Source organism: Cibotium barometz, chromosome 60 (genome assembly GCF_041138505.1).
Source record: "Cibotium barometz isolate CiBa-2024 chromosome 60, ASM4113850v1, whole genome shotgun sequence".
Taxonomy (NCBI): domain Eukaryota; kingdom Viridiplantae; phylum Streptophyta; class Polypodiopsida; order Cyatheales; family Cibotiaceae; genus Cibotium; species Cibotium barometz.
In genome coordinates, this window is record NC_141105.1 from 21,377,024 (window position 1) to 21,395,428 (window position 18,405).

Below are 18,405 nucleotides of genomic sequence, written 5' to 3' on the forward strand. Positions count from 1 at the left end.
GCCAGGTGTTACCCTTCATTGTTCCATTTCCATATGGAAATGCGAATGTGTATGGCTTTCATGGAGCTGAATTTCTATGTTTTGACACAGGAAGATATTGATCTGATGGCTGACATGGGATGGGATGCTTATCGTTTTTCGATTTCTTGGTCTCGAATTTTTCCTGGTATACAAGTTAAGCTTGTTCAGTCATTGATCAAGTTCATCATCAAAGGATGAGTTGGTTTACGGTGCTTTCATCCACTTGGGGCAAAAAAATTGTGCTCACATGATTGATTTTGGGGTATTTTTGACAGATGGATTTGGAACTTCAGTAAATGAGGAGGGTGTTCAGTATTATAATCGTCTAATTGATAGTCTCCTTCAAAAAGGTTTGTAAACAGCTTTTCATTGTGTTTTGACAGTCGATTCAAGCTCAAATTGATTATGATGTTTTTTTCATTGTTTTGCAATTGCTTTTAGGTCTTAAACCCTATGCAACTCTCTACCATTGGGATCTTCCTCAGAAACTTCAGGATGATATGGAAGGATGGCTATGCTCTGATATAGTGTAAGAGGTCAATTTGCAACTTTGTATTTGATTGGCATACTGGTTTTTCTCTTATACAAGAGGAACAAGTCTCTGCTGATTTTAACTTTGAAGCCCGAGGAAGTAATAGTTGAAAGTTTAGTGATCCATTGCTCAGGGATAAATGAATTGAATGAATGATAAGGGCACTGTCCGAAATGAATTACAAGGAATTTTCATGAACAAGATGCATACTTCATGCATTGGAGCTTTTCCAATATCTTCTGCAAGGATGTTAATATGTGTTGGTCCTCCATCCATTACTTTGTTCCTTTCTATAACTTATGAGCATGCCCCTCAGGAGACATCTACTATTCCATGCTTCTGTTTTGGCCCCTCCAAGCCTTTTGAAAGCCTCTTTTAGTTTGTCATCATGTCTCTATCTACATAAAGCTTGAGGCTGATGTGGCACTCACCCTGGTCAAGGTGCTTCAAATCCATCAAGACTAGTGAGGGATGTGTTGTGCTTGAAACCTGCAACAGCTTTTGCTTCTAGGGTAATGCAAATTTTTTTTTTCTCAAAAACTTGAGTCCATAAGAACAAAAAGGGATCATTTAGGGCAGAATTATTATTATTTTTTGCGTTGGAAATACTCCTATAATGAGTGGGTTTGTTGCTCTAGGTTTTGTCATGTTTTGAGCAAGCATTTGATGCCTATGGGAGAAAAAATGAATGAGAAACAAGAAAAATAAAGAGAGAGAAAGAAAGAAACTTATATTAAACATCTACTAAAGATCCAATGGGCCTATGAGACAAAGTGATACAATAATGTCCATGGCATATCTTACCATGGAACGGAAAATAAAATAGAAACAGAACAAGACTATCTCACTGGAACTGTCCATGGAAATCTCATCATGGAATACCAAGAACATGAAACATGAGAGGAGCATCAGCCCCCATTAGATGGTATACCACTCTCCAAAATATCAAGCATGGAGCTAATGAGTATGGCTGAGAGGTCTCCCTTTGCTACGTCACGTAGAAAGGTAGCTTGATGGCGATGGAGCATGTCTTGGATTTGGAGTTGATGAGCGGATCGTGGCCGACGTCCACGGGGCTGAGGGTGTCGAGCACGGCGCACGCTAGAATGTGGATGCCCGGTCCGAGGTAACTCCTCTTGGGCAAGGTGGGTTTGGAGCAACCCGAGGTGGGTCCACGGGATCCACTGTATGGATGTCCTCCTCCTGGGTCCGGAAGAAGTTGGTGATGGTTGGCTAGTGAGGGAGGGTCGTGGTTGCTAGGGCCGAAGCTCTCTCAAGAAAGCGTCCCCGTGTCTGAAGAGCTCGAGTAGGAAGAGCCCTAGGCAGCACCCGTGCTCCAAGTTAAGCAAGAGGGGATGTCACGTACGCTCTTTCCTGAGTGTGACGTGGACATGCTTCTAAGTTCTATGGGAAGTCAAATGATCCTGGAGAGTGGGCCAAATCCCTTATGTACCAAACGTGAAACCTCCCGTGGATCTCATAGTATACTGGCATTGACAGATGTAATGCTTTTCTTTCTCAACCACTCTGAGGCATTATCGACAGTTCCTCTCCTCCCTGGGTCTCCATATGAGCTCCTCGGCTTTGAAGATGCGCTCAGCTCTTCCTCTCTCCACTCTAAGGCGGTGAGATGAAACTTGTATTTGGCCAATTGCAATTTGCATTACATGGGACATGTGAACACTCAGGTAGCCTAGCTCCTGGATGAATCCATCCTCAGTGAGTGTGAGGAAGTGATCTTTGTAGAAGTGCATCTTCGGTGGGAGCTCCGAAGGTGTGATCCTTGTGCAATGGGTGTAGAGGCTGAGAAGATCTAACCGGATAATCCGGTTGATGTCCTCATGAGAGAGCCAGAGAGGCCTTCATAGTTTTTTGGACTTACATTTCTCATAAAGTACGTATGCGAGGGTAATACCGGGGAGTCCAAACTGTATTGAAGGGGTGGGAGGTGGTCCATGCGGAGCCCATATCTTGAGAACCAAGTGGAAACTTGGGCATATCATGTGACTGATACGATGGAGGTATGTGATTGTTTGGAAGAGTATCCACTACCATTGAGGATGCAACAAACTCTGCCTGGATAATTTGGTGTGGGACTGATGGGTTGTTGCGGATCATATGGGAGAGCATCATGATCTGGGGCCTCTCAACTCGCTGCCAATCCTCATCGGATAAATTTGCCCCCTAGAAGGCTTCTCCAACATCAAGGCGGGTGTGACGAGGGTGTCAAAAAGCCAACCCTTCGTGCTAGGCTCCTTGAAATGTGCTTGGAAGAGAGAGAGAGAGAGAGAGAGAGAGAGAGAGAGAGAGAGAGAGAGAGAAGAAAGAAAGAAAGATATATTAACGTCTACGAGAGGCCAAAGTCGGCCTATGAGACAAAAAATAATACAACTGTGTTCTTCTGGTCATCAGAAGAAAAGAAACAAAAGAAAAAGTGTGCATGTGTCTGGATACAACTGTGAATCATCATGGATCGGTGGAGAGAGAGAGAGAGAGAGAGAGAGAGAGAGAGAGAGAGAGAGAGAGAGAGAGAGAGAGAGAGAGATATTAACGTCTACAAAAGACCAAAGGGTCTATGAGACCAAAAGTGTTACAATGTGTCCATTAAGTGGCAGAATCATGGAAAAAACATGATAAAAAACCAAACTAGTGTTAAAAGAAAAAAACAACAGTCATAAGTGCCAGTGGCACAATGCTATAATGATACAGTGATACAATGTGAGGGGATCAAAGTGGGTCCTCGACATCTATATAGAGGCTCTCGACATCCACTGCCTATGGAGGGGCACTCTTGTATCTCTAGTGGTACAATGATACAATGATACAATGTGAGGGGATCAAAGTGGGTCCTTGACATCTATATAGAGGCTCTCGACATCCACTGCCTATGGAGGGGCACTCTTGTATCTCCAGAGGATCTCTTGGATTTGAAGCTATGGGGCGAAGCATCTCCTCGAACTGGTTGGTCTTGGGCATCTAGCTTCCAATAGGAAATGGCTGTTTCCTAGCCAAAAGTTGCAGAAACTAAGTTTCTCAGGAGGAGCCTTCTCCGTTTTTGTTTCTCACTTGAGCATTTTCCCACAATTTTCCTCTAGTAAGCTGTGCTTTTCCCCAATTTTCCTTTTTATCTCTATTAGATTACGATCTATCCCAAGTTTCTTCTCTATTTTTATAAAAAATTTTCATGATTTCTATTTACATCTACTATATTATGCTAGTTATTTTCTAGCCGTTTTTGTTTCGTAATATCAAGCCATTTCCATTACGACATCATCCATTTCCATTGCGGTTTCCAGTGCATGCAACTATGTGAGTCATTGCACTTGAACTGCTTTGTGTAGGGAGACGCCCGGGAGGCAGGGTGGCACTTGTGGCACATATACTATTAGTGTGTGTTGCTTGGTCCGTCAATGAGTAGGGGCATGTGGGTTAGCTCTATCTCGTTGTTGTTGGCGAGGGCAGCCACCTTGGGTCGGATGAAAGAAACTCGTAATTGTAGGCTGCGAGGTATTTGGGGTTTGTCTCTTTGCTTCTTTGCATAGGTGTTCTCTATGTTAGTGCACCTCAATCAAATAGAGTCCTAGGCATCATTACTCTGGGAAATCAATGACCCGAGAGAGTGGCCCAAATCCCTCATTGAGGAGGCAATGAAAGCTCTCTCATATCTCATAGTACATTGTGCATCTGAAAAGATAGTGCTCCTCTCTCTCAACCTCTAGTAAACAAAATCGACAGATCATGTTCTCTCTGGTAGTGCCCTCTGCTCGCCTAGTCTCCACCCTAAGGTAACATGATGAGACTTTGATGTGGCCAATCACAATCCTCATGGCATGTGGCATGTGCCTATGAAGATAGCAAGGTTTCTAAATGCAGCCTTCCTCTGAAGCCTTATAAAGTAGTCCCCGTAAAACTGCATCTTTGTAGGAAGGTAGCTTTGTATTATGCACTCATCATCGTGGGAGTGGAGTAAAGGGTGTTGTATGGGAAGGTGGCTTTGGCAGATTCAAGTAGAATAAATATGAAATGTGTTGTGATGGCTTAGAGTTCGAGGTTGGTTGTGTGGCTAGTACAACTATTTAGAGTAGATTGAGTCAATGTAATGGTGAAAGTGAATGCGGTGTTATGAAAATTGGGTTAGCACCAAAATCCTCTATAGCGTGCTGCTTTTCTCTCAATAGTGCATCCACAAGATTAAAAATACCAATCACTTCATTGAGCTAGACTCCAACTGTATTAAAGATAACATATGCGCGAGCCACTACAATACTGGAAAGATTTTAAAGGAAACAATTTTATTGCAAAGACGGATTGCGGATCAGATTATTACAATAGGAAGAGATTCAGATAGTATCATCCTCATCACAGATTTTCATGTGGTAAATGACCTCGGGCAAGTTGGAATTGATTTGGGAAAATCACATCATATCAGGCGCACGCAATAGGATGAACCACTCGTACACAGTGTGACAGGACAATACCATTGAAAATGGGAATCCGATACATATGACTTGTGTGATTTCATGACCAAGCACTAAGGATAAAATCATGATTCAATCACAGCATGCAAGAGAGCAAATAAGGGATGTCAATGACACAAAGGTGATAGTTGGTGCTCCTCCTTTTGGCAAAATAATTACGCACTGTTTGCACAACCATGTTAAAGGCCAATCAAATGAAGATTCGACTTCTCCTTTGTATGAGTTGTCACGAAGCTCCCTATGGCTTCAGGTCTTCAAAGTATGTATGAACCTCTCAAAGATGAGAGAGAGATTCTCTCAACAACAACTGCAACCTCTGAGTCGACCTATCTCTCTCAACAGCCGTTGCAAAATTTGAGGCAGCCTGGAATATTCAATACCTTCCTCCACTCTTTTCTTCTTCACTTCAAAGATGACCCTTTAGAATTTCGATTACAGTAGACGAACAAGTAGCCTACACACATATCATGTTCAAAGCAACAATTCAATACAACAAACCCTCGCAGGGATTGCCCACACACATACAATCTGTCCCGCGATTGCCTCCTCGCCATTGCTTTTGTCGGCGGCAGCTAGTTATCCTTGCAAGTCAATAGAGATCCTCAACACATCAGCCGCCACTAGCAACCCACATTTGTTGACTAAGTGGAGTTCTTTGAAGAACTCGCATAGGCTTTTGTGGACGGTGTTGGGGAGTACTTTTATTTTTCCTTGGCCTGTGAGTGCTACGTTAAGGAAGAGGCTTTGCGAGGCACCCAAATTGGATTGGTGCCTTCGTACTAGCCTTGGGCTACAAATAGTTTCTTCTCCACCTATCTTTTGATACCATTAAGATACCTTGATTTGTGTTGTCTTAGTGGATTTTTCTTTTTGGTGGAAGTGAAAGGTTTTAGGTCCTCCTTCACATTGGTTGGCGCTGAGGCTGCAGGTTTGAGATTCATGGGTGTTGTTGACAATGAGATTCGAGTCTCTTGCAGAGTGGTGCTTATTGATGTGGAGGCTTTTGAGCATGTAGCCTTCTCTTTTAGCGAGGTTGGTTGATGAAGAGGCGTTTGCTCCGGGGCTTTTCCCTTGAGTTTCTTGTTAGATGGTTGTGCTTGGGGCACTTCTTGAGGAATAGGAGTGGATTGCGAGGTGGTGGCATTGGACTTTGTTGGTGAGGTTGGAGTTGAAGGAGTAGATGCTTTATCGGAGTCGGTCGTTTTGAGACCGATGGCAGGTCATTGTGTAGAGGGGCTTCTGCGGAAGAGGCTTGTAACTTTTTGCGTTCATCATCATAGAAATCCATTAGGGTTGGATCCTCTTATGTACAGTATGGTATTGTCAACTCTGTGGCGTTGACGGTCATGATGACCCTATCGCTAGTAAAGCACAGTGGTGCTTGGGCAACAATAATCCATTTATGCTCTAAGATCAAATCTGCTTCCAATACATACTCAATCACAAAAAACTTACAAGTAAGGGGGTTAGTTTCAATATACATTGTATGTTCAAAGTATCCCAGACATGGCATGTTAAAGTCTTGTGTAAATGGAATTCTTTCAGGATGAGCCGTAAGTGTTGGTTGATCTAACAAATCCCATAACTCGAGGGTCATGAGATTCTGCTCTTGTGTTGGATAAAGCTGTGCTGTGCTTGAATTGTAGTGATTTTATTGGAAAGTTTCAATCCAACTATAATTCTTGGGATATTCTCAGTAAGATATGTTGGAAGTTCCAACTCTTCCAAGGTCTCGTCTATTAACACATTCATCCCCAGTTTCTGCCCATTTCTGGTGTCCATTTGGTCCCCTTTTGTATGGCCCTTGCTTGTGGGCTGGCCACCCCTTTTTTACTATTTTTCTGGGATTTTTCCCAGCCATTCTGGCATTTTTCCAGTTGGCCATGTCCAACAGCTCCAGTCGGCCTGTTTATGAGCTCCAGTCGGCCAGCACTTCCCCACTATAAATAGTGGGTGCTAGCCTCTCATTTCTCATTTAGTCTTGTACATATTTTGCTCCCTCACTTATGAGACTAACGGTGTCTCTTGCTTGGGACTGTTTTGGTTCAGTATATTCGGCATAGTTTGCTCCATATCTCTCTCTCTCTTGCACTCTCAGTTCAGCACATTCTAGTGCCACTCTGCTTCTGCTTTGTGCACTCTTTCATGGTATCATCGCTCCCGGTTTAGCAACCTTTCTGCTGCCCCAGATTCAGTCCTGTTTTCAGCACCTACTCCTCTGCGTTTTCTTCCAGATTCATAGCTTTTGCTGCTGCGTTTTCTGGACAGCACCCTGCTGGTCGCTTTTCCTTCAGATTGGCTTCACCAATTCAGCCATCCGGCTCTTGTTGATCAGCGTTTCATTGCCCACTTGGAGATTGGACTGCAGGCGGCCTGTTTTCTACAGGACAGCACCTTTTCTCTGTTGCGTTTTCCTCTCCAGTGGCCCTTTCCCTTTGCAGAGGGGGCTTGTGGTGTTGCAGGCTTTGGTGGCACTCTTGGTACCTGTGAAGGACACTTCTTCTTCAGAGATTGTGCGTTTTCTTGAGGAGAGCCCAAGCTACTGTCTTTGTTGTTGCCTTTCCCTCTTGCACCCTCTTACAGCATATTCCCTGGCCTTGTGTGTCACCATTTGGCCACCCAAATGGTTCGCTCTTGCTTTCACACTATGTACATATTGGATTGGTGTCCATGGCTTATGGAATATGCCTATGCAGGTGATTGACACGTGTCATGCTGTATAGTTGGATATGATATTTCGCTGGGACTTGATGTTATCATGCCCGGAATATCTGGAGGACTTGGCTTTCCACTGGGACTTGTGCCTTTGTGTACATGCCCGGAAACGCTTGGAGGATTGGCTTTCCACTGGGTCTGGTATTGCGTATACTTGCCTGGAAACGCCTGGTCTTATATGGTTTCATGAACGGAAATTGCTCATGCCAATGCTGCATTGCATAGCATCTTTATGTGCTTGCCTGCAAATGAAATTGCATGCTGTTTTCATGCTTGCATGACCTATGTGTAGTTCTGGGCTAGGGGACGCCCGCCCGTGAACCGTGCGTGTGAAACTGTCTGCTGACATGGTTGTGTGGCATGTGAACAGGTGGTAAGTATTACCCAATCTAGGCTCAAATAGCCCTTAGGACTTAGCCAATATTTATAAGTGAGTGCGTTCCCACTTCATTAAAGTTTGGGCGCTCAAAAGTCACTTATAAATTATGACCGCTTCCAAGTTCACACTCACCGAAGTCCCGAGGCGGACAAGGCTCAATGTCCAGGACCTGATCCTCCCTTTTTACTCATAAATGGGCATCTCCCCATGTCCCTTCACCTGATTGGACCCCAATTCACTTACTTATTAAGAGAAATTCGTGTTTTCTCTTCATGAGGATTTTTGGAGGCTGAAAACTTTGTTTTTCCACCATTTCTCTCCATTTTCCAAGCTCTCCATAGCCATACCCAACTTGCTAGGGTGTTTTCCAAGTTTCCAAGAGTGTTTCCAAGTGCTAATCACTCTCCTATTCACTCCCAATGACTGAAATTCAGCAAAACAGCTCTCATTTTTGCTGTAATTTTTGGTCTTTTTGCTGAAAACCCTAATTTCAGCCTTCCTTTCTCAAGTTGAACCATAGGGGAAGCTTTCCCAAGGTTCCCTTCATCCTCTTGAAGACTTTTGTCGCGAAGGATTGCGGCAAATCGAAGATATCAACACTTCTAAAGCTTCCAACGCGAAGGCTTCCGCTTGCAACAACTTCTATGAAGACTGGTAAGCTAATTGGACAATGTGTTGTCATTACTTACTCAGTAGAAGGGCAGGACTCCTTGTTTAGCCGCCCTGTGTAGTATTTCTCTTGTCCTATGTGCTCTTGAAGATGTTGCTACCTTGCTTGGTAGAACATAGAGCCAATGGTAGAGAATATGGGCACTGAAGTCGGGCCGGGCATCAAGGCAGCTCCTTGGTGATCTACATCGACATACCATTGTTTTCTAAATGCTGAATTTCATATGCATTGGCATGGAGGATTTGGCAATGGATGCCCGTGAAGCTATGTATTGAATTTCTCCAATAGTAATACAATTTACTCAAGGGAGGGGTCGGCCGTTCCGGCTCATTGTGTGCCTCTTGTCAATTCAGCAATTTACTTCTTGTATTTGAGCGTGTCCTTCAAATCTTAGTGTATTTAAGTGTATTGATTAGCATTGTGTTCAACCAAGTTACATTGGTATCAGAGCATACGGTTCTCTTTCACTTCTATCGTGAGAGACGATCACCGTGAATACTAGCTATCTCTACACTTAGAACATTATGGACAGCCATACAATGAATGTTGGAGATGCTAATACAAGTGGCAGGGACAATGAAATGCATGCCTCCAATGCTTTACAGGATGAGCAAACTCATGTGGTGCACAATAGGGAACATGAATATGTGGGACAGCCGTCTCGTGGCAAAGAGAAGATGCAAGAAGAAGAGTCCATAGTCTTGAGAGCTGAACTTACTCGTATGCAGGCTCTTCTCCAAGCACAACAAGAAGAATTGAATCTCTATCGCCGCGAGGATCCATTGGTACATGACAGTTTGAAGACCAAGAAAGCTGAATCTTATATGGATCATGCAATGGCAATGATTGCTCAAGAGTTGCACATGCAACCAAGGGATGCAGCACGTGCATACTTGGCTCGTACCGAGGATGCCTATGCAGAAAAGGCAACCATCCCACATGTCTTGGAATCCCCACAAGTGCCCGAACAAGAAGCTATGTCTAAGAGGATGAATCTCCATGCTATGGGAGAGGAACAATCAGTGACTTCACGCCATGCAGGAATATCTCATGTAGCCCGTGAAGGATACAATGTTTATGGCAGTGGTCAAAATGTATGTCAAATGCCATTGCCGGCTGAAAATGTACATGCACAACACATGCAACATGGGCTGCAATTTTCTGTTGGTGCAGGTATTCCGCGTATCTCTCATGCCACTCATGCCTTCGAGTGTGCTCGTGAGGGAGAAGCTATGGCTGAAAATGTATCAATGCATGTTGAGGGGCTAGCCATGCCTCATGCTTACAGGGCACATGTATCTATGCCTTATGCATCACCTTTTGGTCCAAAAATGATGCCAATTACAGGGACTGTCCCAATGGACAAACATGGGGGAAAACATGTTGAGATGCACACACATGCATCAAAGTCTCGTGACTTCAAAGCCGGAGACAAATCTGTGAAGTTTGACACATATCATGGAGAATATGATGCATCAAAGGCACTTGCTTTTATTGCCCAGTTTGATATTGCTTTCAGTGATGAGGATTTCACTCAGAAATCCATGATCCGGCATGTAAGCATGTTCATGAAAGGCACTGCTGCCCATTGGTGGCTCACGGAGAAGCTCTCACCGAATTCTGTTAGATCATGGAAAGAGTTCAAGGAGAGGTTCTATGCTCAATTCTTGCCTCCCAATGCATTGAATGAGATAACAATGAAGTGGGATTGGGTAAAGCAAAATGAGGGGGAATCGGTAAATGCATACGTACAAAAGTTTTGGAAAGTGCTTTTGGAGGTGTCTCCATTTATGCATGTTACCGAGGCGGAAAGGAAGAGAAGGTTTCAATCGGGATTGCAACCCGTGTACAAAGCGGGATTACAAATGTATCCTGGTCATACCTTACACCAATTAATCGCAGCCGCCACCGTCACCGAGCAATTGGAACTCAAATTGAGTCGATCCAATAAGGCTAAACCCTCATTTCAAGGCAAAGAGAGGGCTGTCCAAAACCTGCAAAATGATGGACAGCCACCTAAAAGGGACCAAAACCAAGCCAAATCAGGTCCAAAAGCTGAAAATAAGTTTGCTAACAAGCGCCCTTATAAGCCGGCAAACTTTGGTCTTAGTGCTGAGAAGAAGGAGCAATATATGCGTGAAGGCAAATGCTTTACTTGTGGCAGCACTGAGCACATGGCAAGAGCATGCCCAAATAAGAAGAACAAAGCTGAAAATGCTAATGTACCGAAGCCTAATGTGCATATGGTTCCGGATGTGCTGGGCAACACTTCACATGATAGCAAAGATAGGGTTGTATGTAAAGCTTGGGGACAGCTCAAAGATCAACCCGCTTTGTTCATGTTTGATGATTGTGCATCGGAGAATTTCATATCCACTCAGATGGCAGCTGCTTTGGGTATTGAAGTGGAGGACATGGGCCCTCAAATTGAAGCAGGGGCTGCCTTTGTTGGTAGAGAAGTGCAGGTCATGCCTATTTTTGGCAAGTTGCGCATACACATTCAAGGCTATGTGGATCATGAGGATTTTCTTGTGGTGCCTTTGAATGGCTGTGATGTATTGCTTGGAAAGCCTTGGCATACACGTATTGATCCGTGCAAGGCTTACAAGACTAACAGGATCACCTTCATGCATAAAGGCCGAGAACATGTAATTGATGCTGGTGAAGAGGGTGATACCATTCCCCTTGTATCTCATGTACAAATTAAGAAAGTAATGAAAAAGAGTGTTTTTGCGTACTTGATTTTTGTACGAGATCATGTTGAGAAAAATAATGTACATGTAAACACTCTTAGTAATGATAGGCTGAAATTTTTGCAAGAGCACAATGATTGTTTTGCTGATGAGTTACCAAATGAGTTACCACCTGTACGACCGGAAGATCATCGCATTGATCTTGTGCCGGGTAGCTCACCACCTAATAGGCCAGCCTATCGTGTAAGTGCATCCCAAAAAGAGGAGATCATGAAGCAAGTGAATGAGCTTCTTGAGAAGGGTTTGGTTCAGCCAAGCTCTTCTCCATATTGTTCACCCGTCCTCTTGGTTCAAAAGAAGGATGGATCCTTTCGTATGTGTGTGGATTATAGAGCTTTGAATAAGCTTACCATCAAGAATCGGTTTCCGATTCCACGCATAGACGACATCCTTGACAAGTTGGATGGATCGGCATGCTTTAGCTGAATTGATCTCAAGAGTGGATATCATCAAGTGCGTGTAGTGCCTCAGGATGTACACAAAACTGCTTTCAGGACAGCATTTGGGCTTTATGAGTATTTTGTTATGCCTTTTGGACTTACAAATGCCCCGGCTACATTCAATAGAATGATGGATCGCATATTCCGTGGGTACAGGAAATTTACAGGTGTCTTCTTTGATGACATACTAGTCTTCTCGAAGACCGAAGAAGAGCATAAAGCTCATTTGGCTATTGTTTTTGAAGAGCTCCATAAGCATAAACTCTTCATAAATGCAAAGAAGAGTGAGTTCTTCTTGTCAGAGATACATTATCTTGGGCATATTGTGTCCAAAGATGGAGTGCGGATGGATCCTGCAAAGATTGATGCAATTCGGAATTGGCCCGAATTGAGTTCAGTGCATGAGATCCGTAGTTTTCTTGGATTATGCTCTTACTACCGCAGGTTCATTCGGCACTTTGCATGGATTGCTTCTCCTTTGCATGATTTGACAAAGAAGAAGGCCGTGTTCAAATGGACTAATGTAGAGAGAGATGCATTCCTCGCATTGAAAGATGCAACTACTCATGGTCCAGTGTTGATTGTTCCGGATTTGCAAAAGCCTTTTTGTGTGGAATGTGATGCATCTGGAAATTGCATAGGGGCTGTCCTTAATCAAGAGGGACATGCCGTGGCTTATGAGAGTCGTAGATTGCATGATGCAGAGCTATCTCTTGGCATTTATGAGAAAGAGCTCTTGGCTGTAATTCATGCACTTACTATATGGAAACATTACCTTCTTGGGGCTGATTTCACTGTGAAGATAGATCACCAGAGTTTGAGATATTTTCTTACTCAAACTAAATTGTCAGAGAAGCATATGAGGATGGCCAATTTCCTCTCTATGTTTCATTTTCAGATCTTGCACACCCCGGGAAAGAAGAATGTAGTGGCCGATGCATTGTCTCGAAAGCCGTATGTAGCAGCTATCTCGGTTGCCTCTCATGGGGACTTGTCTACCATGCGTGATTTGTATCATACGGATGCTGATTTTGCCACTATTTGGGCTGATATGATGGCTGGTCATGCACATGCCTCATATGTGATCAAAGAGGGTTATCTCATGAAAGATAATTGCCTATGTGTGGTGTCTGACATGAGGCAAAAGGTTTTGGATGAGTGCCATGCTCCTCCATATGCTGGTCATAGAGGCATAATGCCTACTACGCACATGATTGAGCGGTATTTCTTTTGGCCAGGTATGCGGAAGGACATAGAGGCATATGTACGTGCATGTATCACCTGTCAGAAGGTCAAATTTGATAGGCAAAAGGCACCAGGTTTGCTTCAGCCATTGCCTATTCCCACGCAGCCATGGGAAAGTATTACAATGGATTTCATTATGGACTTGCCACGTACCCAACAGGGTAATGATGCAATTTGGACAATTGTGGACAGGTTTAGCAAGCAAGCTCATTTCTTGCCGGTCAAAAAGACCATCAAAGCTGAGCATATGGTTAAAATATATCTTGCACAAGTGTTCAAACATCATGGAATGCCGAAGTCCATTGTGGGGGATAGAGATCCCAGGACTACAAGTCTCTTTTGGCGGGCCTTATTTGATAATATGGGTACCAAATTGGACTTCTCATCAGCTTATCACCCTCAAACGGATGGGCAAAGTGAGGCTGCAAATTCAGCCGTGTTGGATCTCTTGAAATGTTATGTGGCGGATCAGAAGTCTTCTTGGGAGAAGTAGAAGGATTGCGGCAAATCGAAGATATCAACACTTCTAAAGCTTCCAACGCGAAGGCTTCCGCTTGCAACAACTTCTATGAAGACTGGTAAGCTAATTGGACAATGTGTTGTCATTACTTACTCAGTAGAAGGGCAGGACTCCTTGTTTAGCCGCCCTGTGTAGTATTTCTCTTGTCCTATGTGCTCTTGAAGATGTTGCTACCTTGTTTGGTAGAACATAGAGCCAATGGTAGAGAATATGGGCACTGAAGTCGGGCCGGGCATCAAGGCAGCTCCTTGGTGATCTACATCGACATACCATTGTTTTCTAAATGCTGAATTTCATATGCATTGGCATGGAGGATTTGGCAATGGATGCCCGTGAAGCTATGTATTGAATTTCTCCAATAGTAATACAATTTACTCAAGGGAGGGGTCGGCCGTTCCGGCTCATTGTGTGCCTCTTGTCAATTCAGCAATTTACTTCTTGTATTTGAGCAAGTGTCCTTCAAATCTTAGTGTATTTAAGTGTATTGATTAGCATTGTGTTCAACCAAGTTACATTGTGAGGCTACCTTTTCTCTTTATATCAAATCCGCATTTTTTGCTTTCCTCTTCTAGTGACCTCAAGGTTGGAGGTACAGTCGACAGAAGCTTCTGTGTTTTTTGCTACAAGAGGATTCTCGGGTTCTATCTAGCCTCTTAGGGCTGCGTTTTGGTGGGAAGAAAGATCCTATATCAGCGTTTTCTGATTTGGACAGTTTTATCTTACGAGGGTTGGCTCTCTTGATTGGATCAATGATGACAACTTCAGATTTGGCTCCCGTACCACTCTCTTGTTATTTCCTTGATGAGGCAGACAAGTTGGATGGTGGTAACTTTCAGTCATGGAAGTTGCAGGTTACTTCTATTCTCAGGGAGTATGGTTTGATGGAGTTTCTCTCGTACAAGAATCGGTGCTTGCCGGACCTTGCCTTTGCGGAGGATGTGTGTCGGTGGAGGAAGACTGACGGATAGATCTATGGCTTTCTCCTCCTGAATTGTCTGGATTCGGTTCTTCGACACCTCATCTATGCTCCTGGTAATGCTTCTACCTTCTATGTGTGGCAGTTGCTTTGTGACCTGTATGGTGATGCCAGTGATCGGCAGATGCTTTTTGCTTCTGGGTGTTGTGCAGCCAGTGATTTTGTGGATACTTCTTTTGGAGATGTTCCTGCAGCGAAGGATATTGGGCCAGTTTTGCTCATTGTATCTGAGGAGTTTGTTTCTCTTGTTGCCCTGCCTTCAGTTTCTGTGCATACTTCTCCTTGCCAGGATGATATCTCTGGTAATGTTTTTGAGGAAGACAGTGGGCTATCTTTGCTCACAATTTCTAAGGGGGATTTTTCTCCTATTGCTTCGTCTCCGATTCTTTCTTCGTCAACCAGTGACTAGGATGTGTTGTTGGTCCCTTTGCCTTCTATGGAGGAGCCTGCTTCTACGTTGTGTTATGCTATTGAGGAGGCTACCACTACTTCAGTTACCACTACAGTGAATGTTCCTACTTTCCTTAATCTGTGTGAGGATTTGGAATTGTGGTCAGGTGTGTCCGTGACCGTGCCTGGGGCACAGTGGTACTTCCAGGGATTGAAGGATTGGGATTTGGATTTGGTTGGGCCTGTGGAGTCCCGACATCAGTTTTCAGACGGGGCAGCTGAGTTCTTACATCTGGCGATGCCGACCTTCGAGAAGGGTGCTATTATACAGCATTTGGCTACTCTTGGTACAGAGTTGGAGCAGACGAACTCTTTCTTTTGAGGGTATTATCTTCTTGGAGCTACAGGCTTCTAGGGATTCCTGTGACAGTGTGTGTATATTTGGGTTTGGCACCGATATTTGGAGCAACACGATGCAACCTTCATGGTTGATTTCTTCTAGAAGAACAGTGTACGTGGCAGCTTGTTCTATTACTTTTGTAGCTGAGTTGCTGTGGAGATTGCTTGTGGAGCTTTCTTGGTACCTGTTATTGCTGCTTTCTTTTGTCTTTGACAGAGGACGCCTTCTTCTTCTCGGAGATATGTTCAGCATCTGGTGGTGAGAGGGGTGTTAACACATTCATCCCCAGTTTCTGCCCATTTCTGGTGTCCATTTGGTCTCCTTTTGTATGGCCCTTGCTTGTGGATTGGCCACCCCTTTTTTACTATTTTTCTGGGATTTTTCCCAGCCATTCTGGCATTTTTCCAGTCGGCCATGTCCAACAGCTCCAATCTTATTTTGCTCCCTCGCTTATGAGACTAACAGTGTCTCTTGCTTGGGACTGTTTTGGTTCAGTATATTCAGCATAGTTTGCTCCATATCTCTCTCTCTCTTGCACTCTCTGTTCAGCGCATTCTAGTGCCACTCTACTTCCGCTCTGTGCTCTCTTCCATCGTCCTCCCGTAAGAGCAATTGCACAATGCTTGTAAGAGTGTTCAAGGTGATTGTTTGCATGGATTCATCAAGTGAATACGAGTCATGTATCCAAGTTCCACCAATGATAACATCATACTCAAGGGTGTCTGTGGTAACATGGAATCTAAATTTGACATCTCCATCGATTATTTGAGCAGCATAGCTAAAGTAACCTGGAACTTCAATGTTTTGTCCATTGGCTCTTCTTGCAAGACCATTGTTTGTAGGGATGAGTTTAGGTTGTCCCAATGACACCCAAGTGTCTATTGTCATGATGTTATGACTAGCTCGAGGGCTAATCAACGTGCGTTTGCGTTTAACATCATTGCCTGCAGGAAAATCTAACCATACCATGAGAGAATCTTCAAGAGGAACCATAGATATTTCAGTTTGTGTTTTAGCTTAAGATCCTATTTCGGTTTCATATTCCCATTCACTCTCATCCTCTTTTTGGCTCTCAGCTTTTTCAAGAGTCCTCAATGTGTACAATGGTGTACTTGGTCCTCTGACAATTCTGATTGAGGTCTGTTTGGAAACTTATGAATTCTCGGAGTCCTGTCCTATGCAGCTCTTTATGTCTTGGTATAACTCATGTTTAGCCTCTTAAGGAGCAAGTGCTGATGCTATTCTGGCTTCACCATGAAAGAGGAGCACTCATTTTGTAAGGGATTCATTGAATTCCTCACGTGCTTTTTCAACTGTATAATTCTTATAATCTACCTCTAATGACTCTTTCATAGAGAGTATGTCTTCCTCTTGAAAGGGAAAGCGATACTCCTCAGGTTCTTGTATTTTGGTTGCTTTTTTAGAATTGGCATTATGAGGTTCAATCACAATCCGTGATCTTGTAAGACACTTAACAATGCTAAGCATGCTCTCTTGAGCTTGCTTTTTGCTTTCCACATATGTCACATGATCATGATTCTCAATTTGGGATGGTTGGGCGGGTTCTAGTCTCTTGATTGGTCTATTAAGTGCACTGAGTGACGAATCAAAACTTGTTTCATCCTCACTAAGTGACGTACTAGAACTTGTTTCATCTTCTGACTTTCTTTGGATCGTCAGGTTTTCATTATGTTTGCCCATGCGACGAGATCGAATTCGGGTTTTTGTATCCTGTGTCGCACATGTGGATGTTGTGGTTTGAGAGGTTGCCTTTGAGGTGGATGCTTTTGCATCGTGTGTAGCTTTTGGCTCTTTTGGGTTTATGTTTCCACAGGTTCCTTTTCCCTGTCCTCTCTTTCAATCTTGGTTTCGATAGTTTGTTGTCCCTTGTTTTTCTTGGATTTAGAAGGTTTTGTTTTCTCTCTTGGTTTTTGCTTTAAGGCATGTTCTTCTACTCATTGTGAAGTGTTATCTTTCGCGTTCTTTTTGACTATTTCTTATGTCTTGACTTGCAATCACGTAAGCACATTCAAGGGTACCGTGGACAATTGTTCGTTTTGTATACTTAAGATGTTTAGAGTTATATTGTGTGAGACAGGTTGCAGTGAAGTAACTCGCCTTGGCAATCTTGGAATATGTAGTCGATGCCACAGTGTTCACACAGGGATTGCAAAGTGTTAGTGATTGTGGGCATGGAAGTATTCCAAACTGTGGAATCTGTTACCTTGTGCGGTCCACAACAATAGAAATACTGAAGTGTTTGCTTAATTGCTTCTTGAGCGGTTTCTACTCTTTGAACTGTTTCTGTTTGGTGCACGGGAGATGGAGGTTTTGAGTTAATTGTTGGTGAATTGGGACACTGGGTAGTATCATGACCAAAGGTTTTGTAATATATGTAGTAAAGAAAAACAAGTGCCTTGTACGCACAATGGGGATTGAGATGGTCGTAGTGATTGCACTTAACACAAGGCATTTCGCTTATCACTTGGAGAGACATTAAGGATGTTTGGTTTTGAAGGATCTCATCCACTCTTAGAGATGTCGATTAAAAGCTTTTAAGCAAGGTTGCATAGAATTCGAGGAATGACAATTCCGAGATCGATCGTTCTTTAGCCATTGCTTCACTTGGTTTAGATGAGGAACATCTCGTATCATGATCATCTTCCATCATGTTGTCATGTAAACGTATTGTTTCTTTACAACATTGATTAAATGTTTCTGGATTGGATACAATGATTAAGTTGTGTAAGTTGTTTTTCTTTAAGCCCATCATGAAACATCTCTTCAATTGAGAATCATTTAAATTTTCCCATGACTCACATCGTGAGTCTAGGAGGTTTATTCGAAGGATAAAGTCTCTAATGGTTTCGTTTGGTTTACGCTCAA

General features: G+C 43.4%; 1 protein-coding gene across 2 annotated transcripts in view; it reads left to right on the forward strand.

The window, feature by feature from the left end:
- The window catches only part of LOC147605117 (beta-glucosidase 4-like), a 78,945-nt gene that overhangs the window by 14,459 nt on the left and 46,081 nt on the right, over window positions 1-18,405 (forward strand). For both annotated transcript variants that reach the window (XM_086793698.1, XM_086793697.1), the window contains exons 4-6: window positions 91-166; window positions 297-371; window positions 463-550. In XM_086793698.1, coding sequence (XP_086649824.1) covers window positions 91-166; window positions 297-371; window positions 463-550 — 239 coding nt within the window. The remainder of the gene's footprint in view (window positions 1-90; window positions 167-296; window positions 372-462; window positions 551-18,405) is intronic.